This window comes from Thamnophis sirtalis, unplaced genomic scaffold (genome assembly GCF_051295495.1).
Source record: "Thamnophis sirtalis isolate CommonGarterSnake01/CBP01778 unplaced genomic scaffold, rThaSir2_p1.2 scaffold_1, whole genome shotgun sequence".
NCBI classification, from domain to species: Eukaryota; Metazoa; Chordata; class Lepidosauria; order Squamata; family Natricidae; genus Thamnophis; species Thamnophis sirtalis.
In genome coordinates, this window is record NW_028261381.1 from 78,451,504 (window position 1) to 78,465,497 (window position 13,994).

At 42.2% G+C, this 13,994-nt stretch overlaps 1 protein-coding gene across 2 annotated transcripts in view; it reads left to right on the top strand.

Moving 5' to 3' along the window:
* Window positions 1-9,573: 9,573 nt before the first annotated feature.
* SLC67A1 (solute carrier family 67 member 1) overlaps window positions 9,574-13,994 on the top strand; it is a 74,868-nt gene continuing 70,447 nt past the window's right edge. For both annotated transcript variants that reach the window (XM_087716877.1, XM_087716881.1), the window contains exons 1-2: window positions 9,574-9,788; window positions 12,418-12,515. In XM_087716877.1, the coding sequence (XP_087573003.1) occupies window positions 9,675-9,788; window positions 12,418-12,515 (212 nt within the window). In that variant the 5' untranslated portion in view covers window positions 9,574-9,674. The remainder of the gene's footprint in view (window positions 9,789-12,417; window positions 12,516-13,994) is intronic.

Sequence of the window (13,994 nt, forward strand, 5' to 3'; positions counted from 1 at the left end):
TGTTTTGGCACCAAAGGGCACAGAGTTGGAAGAGGTATTGAAATGCATATATTGTTTGGAAAATAGAAGTTATTGGTTTCTTGGCATTTGCTGATTGATAACAATCCTTTCCCACTCCCCTGCCCCTTTTCATCACATATTAGGATGGTGTGTGTACTTAGTATAGGTGGATTATGAGGAATTAGGGCATCAGGTGCTTCAGCCAGGCTATGTCTCTACAGGAGCTAATTTGGGTCGGTCACCAGGACCAGTGGTTTTGTCTTCCAAACTTTCAGACTCATGCCGGAGCCCATTCTCAGGAAACCTCTCTCTATCTCTCTACATTCAGAGCTGTAATAGCTCACCAAATACCTTAAAGGTAAAAGGTAAAGGTTCCCCTTGCACATATGTACTAGTCATTCCCAATTCTAGGGGCAGTGCTCATCTCCGTTTCAAAGCCAAAGAGCCAGCGCTGTCCGAAGACATTTCCTTGGTCATGTGGCCGGCATGACTAAACGCTGAAGGTGCACGGAATGCTTGTTATCTTCCCACCAAAGGCGGTTCCTATTTTTCTACTTGCATTTTTACATGCTTTCGAACTGCTAGGTTGGCAGAAGTTGCGACAAGTAATGGGAGCTCACTCCGTTACACAGCGCTAGGGATTCGAACTGCTGATCTGCCAACTTTCTGATCGACAAACTCAGCTTCTTAGCCACTGAGCTAAATGACCACTTGGTGGCAGCAAAGAGATACAGGCAGTCCTTGCTTAACAACCACAATTGGGACCAGCAACTCCATTGCTCAGCGACACAGAAGTAAAGCAAGACATCACGTGACTGTTACGTAGGATTTTACTGCTGACTTCTCCATTGAATCAACTTGTGGGAAGGAAACAAATAGAAATCGCATGATCACATGATGCTGTGACAGTCCTAACCGTGAGGACCAGTCACAAACTTACAACATAACTTTGAACAGTTGCTAAACAGGACAGTTATTATACCTGTACAGAAAACTAACCTTTAGTTGTCATCTGGTGCTTCTCTGAACATGAATGTTATTCTTATTGGCTGAGGATGCTGTACTGCATACATTCAGAATAATTGTGGTTTCTAGACTTCCAGCTTGAAATTCCTTTCATGGTCAGCTTGCTCCATCTGCTGTGTGGAAAGTGGAAACAATGCAACATTCATCAAACCTGCTATTACAGCAATGAATTCCTTCTGAATTCCTATCAAACCCAGTTTAAGAAGTGATGCCTTTGCTTGGAATTTGGATGTTTTGACTATGATCTTGTTAGTGGAAAATTAGATGAACACATAGGAAATAATTTTCAATAAACCCTTGCCTGTAGCACAATGCTCATGTTAATATAGTTTGCTGAAGGCTTCATTCTACCTGCCCAAAAATTAGATATAATGTTTATTGCTGCTGGATGCAAAAATGAAGAATGTTTTAGTAGTTTTTGAGGAACATAGAACATATAGTAGTACATAAAATAATGGGATTGGAAGGGACCTTGGAGACCTTCTAGTTCAACCCCCTGCTCAAACAGGAGACTTTATACCAGTGATGGCAAACCTTTTTGACACCAAGTGCCCAAACCGAAAGGTGCGTGCATGTGTGTGTGCTCGTGTGCCGGAGTGCCGGAGTGCCAGAAACCCCAAAACCAGCTGGCCGGCGTGCACATGCCTGTTTTTTAGCTGTTTTGGGGACCGTTTTCAGGCTGGTTTTGTCCTGAAAAACAGCCTGAAAATGACCCGGAAAACGGCCTGAAACCCCTATTTTTCAGGTTTTCAGGTGGCACACGGAGGTGGCTCTGTATGCCACCTCTGGCACGCGTACCATAGGTTTGCCGAGGTGGCACAGCGGTTAGAGTGCAGTACTGCAGCCACTTCAGCTGACTATTAGCTGCAGTTCAGCGGTTCAAATCTCCCGGCCCAAGGTTGACTCAGCCTTCCATCCTTCCGAGGTGGGTAAAATGAGGACCCAGACTGTGGGGGCGATATGCTGACTCTGTAAACCGCTTAGAGAGGGCTAACCCTAAGCTCTATGAAGCGTTATATAAGTTTAACTGCTATTGCTATTGCCATCACGGCCTTATACCATTCCAGACAAAGGATGTCCAATCTCTTCTTTAAAACCTCTAGTGATGGGAGGACCACAACATCTAGAGGAAAGTTATTGCACTGACTATTTGTTCTCACTGTCAGGAATGAGAAATTTCTGAGAAAGAGAACAACTTCAGTCAAGTTAGTGTTCTTCAGATATGTTATGCTGCCATTCAAAATTCCCAGGCACTATGACATGCCTTCAGAAGAATGAGAACATGAGAATGAGTCCACAGGAAGGATGCTATCAAATCATGGTGTTCTTCTTTAAGGCGAGGAAAGCATGTTTAGGTTGCAGCCAGGTGGCCTCTGGCATTATTTGACCCACTCTGTGGGGGTTTGTTTGTTTGTTTGTTTGTTTGTTTATGATGGTTTATCTGCAGTCCAAGGCCAACATAAAAAGGAAGTGCAAGAAATGCAGTAAGTCGATGGAGGGGAAATGGCATAAAAATCCTGAAATGGTTAATAATGTAAAGGAGACGCTGGTGGGTTTGTGAAGTCAGAGCTATTAATAGCAATTTTGCAATCTTCTCAGAGGTATATTTTCACATTTTAAAAAAAGAGTAGCAATCTCATAATCACAGAAGCAGTTAAAATTGTTGACCATTGGAGATTCAACCTCCATTGTGTGCATAGCAGGCATTTTAATACCACAGGTGAAATAGCTTCAACCTTCATAACAAGAGAATCAATTCTTTAAAAGTTACCGTATTGGCCTACTATCATCCTAATGAATAGTGCCCCAATTCATGACAGAGTGGAATCTCCTGTGAGACACTTGTAGGATATTAAGAAAATATCTAAGGACAGTCCAGGAGGTGGGACCACAGGTGGTATTCAGCTGGTTCTGGCCGGTTCTGGCATACCAATAGCAGAAATTTTGAGCAGTTCGGAGAACTGACAAATACCACTTCTAGCTGGCCCCGCCCTCCTGCTCCCGCCATTCCCTGTCCTATATTCCCTTGTTTTTTAGCTCAGCTGATTCACATGGCAGAGCAGATTGCCGCGCCTCAGCTGAGCTAAAAAACAGCTCAGCTCACCAGTGCTTATACCAAGGGCGGTCTTTGAGTGCTGTGCGCATGCGCAAAGCATGCATTAGGTGCACATGCGTGCACAAAGCACACTCTCATAGAATGGTAAGAAAAGATTTGGAATCCCACCACTGGGTGAGACAGCAATTACATTGTGGAGAGATCAGGAAACTCAGGTGTTGTCAGTTTGAATATCTGATTTCCAGTTCAACCAGAGTTTTTTCCCTTCCTTCCTTCCTTCCTTGCCTACCGACCTACCTATCTACCTACTTGATACAGTCCTACATGAGATAATATCAATACAGGTAGTCCTCAACGGATTACCACAATTGAGCCCAAAATTTCTCTTGCTAGATAAGACAGAAGTGAGTTTTGCCTCATTTTACAATCTTTCTTGCCACATTGCTTTGCTTATCAGAAGGTTGCAAAAGGTAATCACATGACCTTGGGACTCTGCAACTGACATAAATACATGCCAGTTGCTAAGTGTCTGAATTTTGATCATGTGACTATGGGGATGTTGCAAAGGTGCTAAGTGTGAAAAGCAGTCATAATTCACTTTTTTCAGTACCATTTTGACTTCAAATAGTCACTAAACAAATGGTTGTAAGTCAAGGATGACCTTTAGGCAGACCAAAAAAAAAATTTCTTCACGTAACAATTAATGCTCAACATAACATTATTGAAAGCTAACCAGTACACTGAGTCATTTCTGTGACATATATTTAAAAGTATACAGCTTTGGGTCACAGTTTTAACCAGGCCAAGGGCAGAAAGTGCTGGCAAGGAAAGTCCATAATATCAATCAATCAATCAGAATAGAGCTCTGCTCAGGTTTAACAGTTGAATTTAAATCAGGAAACATTGCTTGGAATCAGTGGTAGGATTCAAAAATTTTACTGCAGGTTCTGTGGGCGTGCTTTGTGGGTGTGGCTTTGTGGGCGTGGCAGGGGAAGGATACTGCGAAATCCCCATTTCCTTCCCACTCCTGGGAGAAGATTACTGCAAAATCCCTAGTCCTTCCCCACCCCACTAACCTGCTTTCCAGCTCCATTCTCCTGTTCAGGGCAACAAAAGAAGATCAGCTGGGAAGAAGAGGGGGCACGGCCAGCCTATTTGCCAGTTCTCTGAAACTGTGAGAACTGACTGAATACCACCTCTACTTGGAATGCTTTGAAATAAAAGTGTCTCCCCCCCCCACTCCTTCTTATGGCTGGAAAGAGCTGGAAAATCTTCTTAAAAAGACATTAAATATGCCACGTCATTGTTAATTTATCTCCTTAGGGTAAAACTAAACCTGTCTGGCAAGGTGAGGTGGACAAGGAAGTTCCTCAAAATGCTTGTTCCAGACAGAATTGAATCAGCAAGTCCCTCATTGAGCCCTAAAGGGGATGTAGCCTAACTCTGACCATATGAAAACATTAGAGGTTGGTTGAGAAATACATGTTATAATTTATAATCCCTGGGAACTTTAAAAGTTAGGCTGGCAAAGCAATGTTTTCCAATGGGCTCTTTTACAGCATTACAATGTTTATGCTGTTCCTTGATGTTGAAAGGCTCATGGAAGGGGTTTAATGATGCTTTCTAAGGAAAAAAGCAAAAATATGCTTTTTTAGAGAACAGAACTTGGAATCAACAGAGTGTGATCAACAAAAACCATTGCCTTTTGGGCACCTTGTTTCCCAATTCCCTGCTAGTAATAATAACAACTTAATCTCTGTCAAGTCTTGGTTCATTATTATCATAGTCTATTTACTGCATCCCAAAGTAGCAAACTCCATATCTCGCTGGAAAGAGAGCCAACTGCTGCTAGTTGTGTGTTGCTGGTTCTGTCTTGACAGCTCCTCCCACTGGTGGTGCCAGCGAGGGCCTTTTTGCCATCACACTTTTACTATGTTTACAGTATTCCTTGTGGGGGGAATGCATTTTGCCCACTCAATTTTGTGGTCCTTAAAAAAAGTGGGGGGTTGAATGGTTTTGGACAGACTGTTAAGATTCTATTAATACAAAACCGAAATTAGCATTCCTTGAATCTCTGGCGTGTCTGTTTCTTGAACTTGCCTAACTCAAATCAAGTAGCAGAATAGGGATTAGCAAGTATAGTTTTCAAGTATAGCTCAAAGAACAGAAGATGGCACTTTAACAGTTTTGCTCTGTGGCAGGATAGGATCAGAGGTGGGTTGCTGCCAGTTTGCCCCGGATTGGGCGATCCAGTAGTGGCAGCGGCAGGAGGCTCCGCCCACCCATCCGGACGCTTCTGCGCAAGAAGCATTGCCTGATCGCACAATCATGCACAAGTGAACCAATAGTAAAATAAATTGCAACCCACCACTGGATAGGATCACCAGGTGTGGCAATACATTTGAAGACAATTGAGCTCTCTGTTAGCCAAAGGAGTACAGGTAATGGACCGTAGAACACTTTAACTGAGAAGAGCTGTCGGCAAACAAGCCCATATTGAATACCTGTAATACTGCACGAGCCAAAAAGAGGGCTGAGAAAAATATCTACAAACCCCTCACATCCTGGACATAAACAGTTTCAACTCCTCCCCTCAGGATGCTGCTACAGAGCAATGCATGCCAAAACAATTAGACACTGGGACCATTTCCCATGCCGTCCCCATGCCATCACTCTGCCAAATCCTAATTCCTACAGGAGTGTCTTGTGGCTAAGGATATTTATCCATGTAGAGCTGTATTGCTATTATCCTTCTCATCTTTCCTATTACCTTCTCCTATTGGTATCTTATGATTTAGCAGTTTGTTGTTTGTATCTTCATTGCTTGGAACGAACTCCCCACAGGGATTCGGACCCTCACCTCTCTCCAGGCCTTCCGAAAAGCCGTCAAAACCTGGCTTTGCCGGCAGGCCTGGGGTTGATGAGTTCCCTCCCCTCTCGACTTGTATGGTTGCGTGACTCTTGCTTATTTTAATTATCTGTATTTCGTTTTATGTTCCCCTTTTTCCCCTTTTGAATTGTTCGCCGCCCTGAGTCCTTCCCGGAGAAGGGCGGCATACAAATAATAAAATTCAATTCAATTCAATTCAATGTACACTGAGAGTTTATGCACCAGAGACAAATTCCTTGTGTGTCCAATCACACTTGACCAATAAAGAATATTCTATTGTATGCTACAGTATTCTACCAAGGGTGACTTCCAGTTCCTGGTTTTTTCCCCCCCCCCCAACTCACAGAAATCTTCTAGATCACGGTTGTCAAACTTGTGGCCCATGGGCCGGATGTGTCATGTGCTGGCCACGCTCAAGTCTGGTTTAGCAAAGGGTGGGAAAGTAGCAATATGTCATGTGACGACGCTGTGACGACATGAGTTTGACACTCATGTTCTAGAGATCTTCTTGCAGATATGGCACTGACTTGAAATAAAATACAGATAGTCTTTCCATAAGTAAAAATTAAAAAATATTGCATCTTTATTATACATATTATTTTTATTCTTCTGCTGGATTCATGGATGATAATTTTAACGTGGTCCCTGTTGAGTACAAACCAGGAAGATGGATTTTCCTCCTTTATTTTCATAATACTTAGTAAGAAATGTAAACAGTGAAAAGCTCTTTCAAGCTGACTGGAATTGAATGTCGCCATTAGCTCACTGCTCTTCTGTAAGCCCTTTGTCCATTATAACATAATGGGCAGCTTCTGAATTGTTCTGATTTATTAATCTTGCATTTACTTTTAGACTAGTAATTAAATAGTAATATAACAGCTTATTGGATGCCTTGAGAGAAAGGACTGTTGTGCTTTCATGATACAAATAGCAGTCAATTTACTACTCATTTTCCAGTTCTCAACTACATTCACATGTGTACTGCCTGCTAATGGAAATCTTCCCTTCAGGTGTTCCTCCTTCTGTTTCTTCCTCCATCTCTTCCATTCATCTCTCTTAAATGCACAGTGGAGACTTCCCAAAACAGTGCAACAACTTAAAGGAGAAAGGATCCATGCCTCTGTGCATTAGAGTTTTTGTGAAATAAATTGAAATCCCTGTAATTGTTTTTGGAATCTGCACACTCCTGTATTGTGGGTGGTATCCAGGGGTGGGCTTCTGCGGGTTCACAATGGTTTGGGAGAACCTCTAGCTAAGATTCTGTGCAGTTCGGAGAACCCCTAAATCTCACCTCTGGCTGGCCCCACCCACCCTGCCCAGGAGTCCTCACATGGCCCGTTTTGGATGCAGATAAGTGCAGGGTGCACATGGAGGCTCAGGGAGGGTGAAAAACAGACCTACCGGAAGTTCGGGAAGGCTGGAAACAACCCAGTTTCCAGCCTCCAGAGGGCCTCTGGAGCCTGGGGAGGCTGTTTTTGCCCTCCCGGAGGCTTGAAGAAAACCTCCAGAGCCTGTGGAGGGCAAAAATGCCCCCCCTTCTATGGTGCATGAGGCCAACTAGGCCATGGCCATGCCCACCCAGCAACTGGGCAGACAACCCATTGCTAAAATTTTTGAAGCCCACCCCTGGTATCAGACCATATACAGTAAGAGGTGTGTTACCTTTTATCTTCCCTTTCCAAGAATTCCCTGGGAGGATTTCCATCTCTAAGGATTCCCTGGAGGATTTTTTTTCTCAAAACCTTGCTCTGTAATCCTTTTTAACTGAAGTAACAGGAGCTGAACTCAAGACCTGCCACACTATTGTTACTAAGCACCCCTCCCTTGTCTGAAAAATAAAAGTTTGTGCATACAGGTAGTCCTTGATTTATGACCACAAATGAGCCCAACATTTCTGTTGCTGTGAGACAGTTGTTAAGTGAGTTATGCTCCATTTTATTATCTTTCTTGCCACAGTTGTTAAGTCAATCACTGCAGTTGTTAATTTAATAACACGGTTGTTAAGTGAATCTGGCTTCCTCATTAACTTTGCTTGTCAGAAGGTTGCAAAAGGTGATCACGTGATCCTGGAACGCTGAAACCGTCATAAATACATGCCAGTTGCCAAGCATCTGAATTTTGATCATGTGACCACAGGGATACTGCAACACTCATAAGTGTGAAAAAACGGTCAAAAGTCATTTTTGCAATGCTGTTGTGACTTTGGACAGTCACTAAACGAATACTGTAGATTTAAGTTGAGGACTACCTGTACAGTAGATATACTTACTGTACAGTAAATATATCTATTGTACATACTTTCACATAGGTTGTTGTATCCAACAAATAGATTAGTATATGCCAGTGATGGCTAACCTTTTTTGGATCGTATGCCAAAAGTGGGGGGAACGCAGGGGGGTCATATGCGGGTATTCCCACACCCATAATCCTATGTGCATGACACAAGTGCACATACGTGCACGACCAGTGCGAAGCCCCCACTTTTGGCACACTTTTTTTGCCCTTCCTCCCCAGGCTTTCTAAGAGCCTGGGGAGGGCGAAAACAGCCTCCCCCCACCCCCCGGAGGCCCTCTGGAGGCTTCAGGAGCTTCCCTGAAGCCTCCGGAGCGCAAAAAAATGGCCCTATGGGCAAACCAGAAGTTCAAGAACAGACTTCCGGTTTGCTCGTCGGGGTGTTTTATGCCTTCCAGAGGCTTCAGGAGGCTTCCCTGAAGGCTCCGGATGGCGAAAAACAGCCCTATGGCCAAACCAGAAGTGACTTCCCGAACTTCCGGTTTGTCCGTAGGGCCAGTTTTTCGCCCTCCAGAGCCTTCAGGGAAGCCTCCTGAAGGCTCCGAAGGGTGAAAAATGGCCTTAAAGGTTCACCATCATGGGTATATGCCATATGTATTTCTGGTCAATACAGTAAAATTTCTGAGTCTCCAAAACTGTGGTCTTCAGTTCACTGATGAGGAACTAAATAAATATATCACATGATAGGTTTTCTTTCTGAATAATGTTTTATGCTACCAGTATGTGCCTGCAGTCTATTTATGCTAAGTTGGTTCACTGAGTGTCCTGGTACCTCCAAGAAGATGCACAAAAGATATGGACGCACTATTATTTTGTTTGTATATTTTTTTTCAATCTTCAAGATTTAAATGTGGGTCTTGGTGAGATCATTACAATAATACAATAGCAGAGTTGGAAGGGACCTTGGAGGTCTTCTAGTCCAACCCCCTGCCTAGGCAAGAAACCCTATACCGTTTCAGACAAATGGCTATCCAACATCTTCTTAACGACTTCCAGTGCTGGGGCATTCACAACTTCTGGAGGCAAGCTGTTCCACTGATTAACTGGTCTAGCTGGCAGGAAATTTCTCCTCAGTTCTAAGTTCCTTAAGCTAAGCAAATATATTAGCAATCTAAACAAATAAAACATTTTAGCAAGTGAGTTCGCTAATCTAGCAAACTCACTTGCTAAAATGCCTTTGGCACAAAAATATAACCTATGCCATGACTCAGCACTGATTCCAAGTTTTTAAAAAAAACAAACCCAGGACTTTTGCACTTTATGTTAATGAGCATAATCTTTCTATCATCTTTCTAGTTAAACGTTTGATTTCACTTCCCCACACACCCTCCAGTCTGTGCAATACACAAGAATATATAGGAAGCTTTTCAGAGTGAACAAAAACTGGAAGTGAAGGAGGAGCACTTGGAAATGGAAGATAAGAAAACCGTAAATATGACCTCAGCACGGTGGGTGATTAAAATCACTTACCTCCTGACGGCGATGGATCTGACTTGCATGTTTATGCAATTTGGGATTGTGCCAGTGAGTACAATGAGTGAATGCTTGCTGCCTGTTCAGTTATTGCTTGAAACCATGGCATGTTTCTTGGAACTACTAAGTAGAAATCCATTTACTCGTGTCACCTCAGATAAATTAAAATAGACAAACTAATATTTGTCCTGCAAGATTTGTTCTCGTTATCATAAGGCTGGGCTGTATAAGGAACTTTGAGTCTTGTTTCTGTATTGTCTCCCAGGTCAAGGAATGAATTCAATAAAACAAACTTAATTGTTGTTTTTGTGTTTTTGTATTGTTCCTTGTTTCTAAACACTTTTAACAAAACCTTCCAGAGTTGCTGGGAATCAAGTGGCATATAAATGTAGCTATTATAGTAGATTTGATATTTTTATCAGGGGTGGACTTCAAAATTTTTAGCAAGGGGTTCTCTGCCCGGTTCCTGGGTGGGCGTGGCCTAGCCAGCCTCCTGCACCACGGCAGACAGGGTGTTTTTTGCCTTTCCTGGGCTTTGGAGGCTTTCCTCGAGTCTCTGGGAGGGGCGAAAACGGCTTCCCCAGTCCCCAGAGGCCCTGTGGAGGCTGGAAACGAGCTGGAAACGAGCTTGTTTCCAGCCTTCTTGAACCTCCAATAGGCTTCCTTTTTGCTCTTCCCCCACCTCCGAGCCTCCTTGAAGGCCCTGCACTTACCGGCATCAAAAATGGGCTACATGGGGACTCCTGGGAGGGGAGGGGAGGGGTGGGCAGGGCCAGCCAGGAGTGGGATTTGGGAGTTCTACAAACTGCACAGAATCTTAGCTAGAGGTTCTCCTGAACCTCTGCAAACGCCCAGCAGCCCACACCTGATTTTTATCCGTGGATTGATTCTTCTCAAGTAGTCAGATGTTGTTCAATGTTGTTAAAGGTATCATCACAGGATGCAAGTTGATCCAAGTTAAAGCCACCTTTTTCAAATAACTAATGGTGATTTTGTTGATGCTGATGGTGTTCAAATGGTACCCCAGATATTTTAGGATTGTATACAAGGCATCTATTATTATCATTAGACTTGATTTGTAATTATTATGGTTGGTCATGCAGTCAGCCAAATGTTTAGACTGGATTTAGCAATTTTATCCACCCATCAAGCCCTTCCAAGGACCTAGGATAGGCAAATGTTTGTTGTTGTTATTAATTTTTTATTATTATTGGCTTGTCGCACAGTCAGCCACATGTGAATTACTGGATTTGGCATTTTTATCCACCTATCAAGTCCTTCCCAAGTATCTGGGATAGCCAAATGTAGATGTTTTATGGTGTTAGTATTGTTAATAATTAATAATAATTATTAAGGTTATTATTAATTGGGAGCTGAATAGAATCTTTTTAATCACAGTTTCTGGTGAGATTTGATTACAGGCTGTTGTGGCTATTATGGTTTAATTGCTAGGGATGCAGTTATTCATTATGTATACTGATGTTTTAAAAGGGGATGTTGGATGTAACTTTGAAATCATTTTATCAAATTTAGAAATGCCCCTCTTTATATAATTTCCAGAATTTGTTTTTGATTCTTTTGGACTCCTCAGTGGTAAAAGAGAAAACAATTATTGAGGAAAAGAAACAAAATGAATTAAAGTTATAATCCCTTGCTTATTTTTGATTTATGCTGCAAAATAATGCTAAGTTTTATAATGTAAATATTTATTTTCCACTAAATAGACAAGATATAACCGTATAAAAGAGTTTAACAGAATTCAGTGAATCGTGTATAAACACAAAATGAAATCTGAAGTTTAAAGTGGTTCTTAACAAGATTAAGCAGTATTCGATTTGTATTGGGGGGGGGGGGGGGTATTGCTAGCTGAAAAAGCCATCAAATTAAACTTAAACCTCTGACCAATAGGAGTAGAGGTAGAAATATACCTTTCATTTTCTTTTAAAATGAAGGAAGAAAGAGAAACTAAGACTCAAAAATGAGTTAAAGTTGTCCAATCTTGACAACTACAAGACCTGTGGACTTCAGCTCCCAGAATTCCCCAGCCAGACAGAATTCTGGGAGTTGAAGTCCACCAATCCTAAAGTTGCCAAGATTGGATATCCCTGGTTTATAGCAGTGGTGGGATTCAAAAAAAATTACTACTGGTTCTGTAGCCGTGGCTTGATGGCCGTGGCATGGCTTGGTGGGCATGGCAGGGGAAGGATACTGTAAAATCTCCATCGCCTCCCCACTCCAGGGGAAGGTTACTGCAAAATCCCCATTCCTTTCTGATCATCTGGGACTCGGGAGACGGAGAATAGATGGGGGCAGGGCCAGTCAGAGGTGGTATTTACCGGTTCTCCGAACTACTCAAAATTTCCACGACCGGTTCTCCAAAACTGGTCAGAACCTGCTAAATATCACCTCTGGTTTATAGGTATATCTAGCTGAGCAGGCTGATTGAGAAGCTAAGCAGTATCCAGCCTGATTTAATAGTTGGTTGAGAGACCATTATGGAATCATCAATGCTGTAGACTAGACTGTGAAAGGAATGTTTTAAAGACAACAGCAACCACTTCCATATGGATATCAAGAAAATTACACAGATCATCAGAAGTCATAATCAACTTCGCCTTTTATTTAAACCTCCCTTTCAAAAACGTAGTGTCTAACCTTTGTATTTTCTCCTCTGTTTTAGTATCTGGCAACTAAGTTGGGTTTGGATGCAATTGGATTTGGCTACTTGCAAACATTCTTTGGTATTCTTCAGCTTCTGGGTGGCTTCATCTTTGGAAGGTAAATCTAAAGCGTTGTTCTTCTGAGCTCTTGTGCAAAGGTAGAATTGTCCTAAATTAATAGTATGATTTTTTCACTTAGGAAAATAATTCAGATTTAGTATCCATTTCAATTAAACATGCAGCATAAAACAGAAATGGGGAAAATCCGAACAATACCCTGATTTACTCTGATTTAATTCTACATGATACTTGGAATGCTGACAAAGAGTCAGCGTTCCAAGTATCATGTAGAGTTAAATCAGAATCCAAGGCAAAACTATCCTTAAAGTTCCAATTTAATAAATCAGACATCTTAGCACATCTGTGGAATCCCAATTCTGGAAATTACATCAGATTCCCACCCAGTTGAAAGTTCATGATCTTGTCCCCACACCCACAAACCCATCACATGGTCCAATCCTCTTCTTCCACGCTGGCATCTCCACCCAGCTGGTTCTGGTCAGGTGCAGAGACAAAAGATGACCTTGGCTTCTAGAAAAGAATGACAACAACACATTTCACAATTCTACTCCTTTATATTCCCCCCTCCCAACTACTATACTAATGAAACAGCATAATGAAATAAGAGAGAGTGTGGCAGGCCAAAGATCCTAAAAGGGATATAACTGCAGGCCTGACACTCTTATTGTATATTAACTAGTACTTAGGGATCGAACTGCTTTCCTTACAACCTTAGTGTCTTCAGACTACAAGCTCACATGTTTTTTCAAGAAGCATGGTCATTGCTGAGAACTCTGGGAACTGAAGTCCATGCAATTTTCTCTAAGCTGGGGGAACAACCATCATAAATACATGCCAGCAATCCAGTGGCAATTTTGATCACATAACTGTGGGGATGCTGCAATGGTTGTAAGTACAAGGACTGATCGTAAGTCGCTTTTTTCAATACTATTGTAACTTTGAGTAGTCACTAAACAAATTGTTGTAAGTAAAGGTCTATCTGTAGGTAGTGTCAGGCCTGTAGTTATGTTCCTTTTAGGATCTTTGGCCTGCCACACTTTCTATTATTTTACTATGCTGTTTCATTAGTGTAGTAATTGGGAGTGGGGAATAGAAAGGAGTAGAATTGTGGAATGTGTTATTGTTATTTCTTTCTGGAAGCCAAGGTCATCTTTTGTCTCCGCACTTCTGCACCTGACTGGGACTAGATGGGTGGAGATGCCAGCATGGCCAAAGAAGATTGGCCCATGTGACGGATTTATGGGTGTGGGGATGAGATCATGAACTTTCAACTGGGTGGAATCCCAGGAAGCTTTTAGATTTGGGATTCCACGGTTTGTTGCCAACATGTCTGTCTTATTAAATTGGAACTTTAAGGATAGCTCTGCCTTGGACTCTGATTTAATTCTGCATGATATTTGGAATGCTGACAGGTAGATAGGTATGTGTCCAGATTTTTATGGAGATCAGATTAATGGTTTCTGATATGATAGGTTCTGCTTTTCTAATTGAGGTTCAGTCAATGTTCTAAATATAC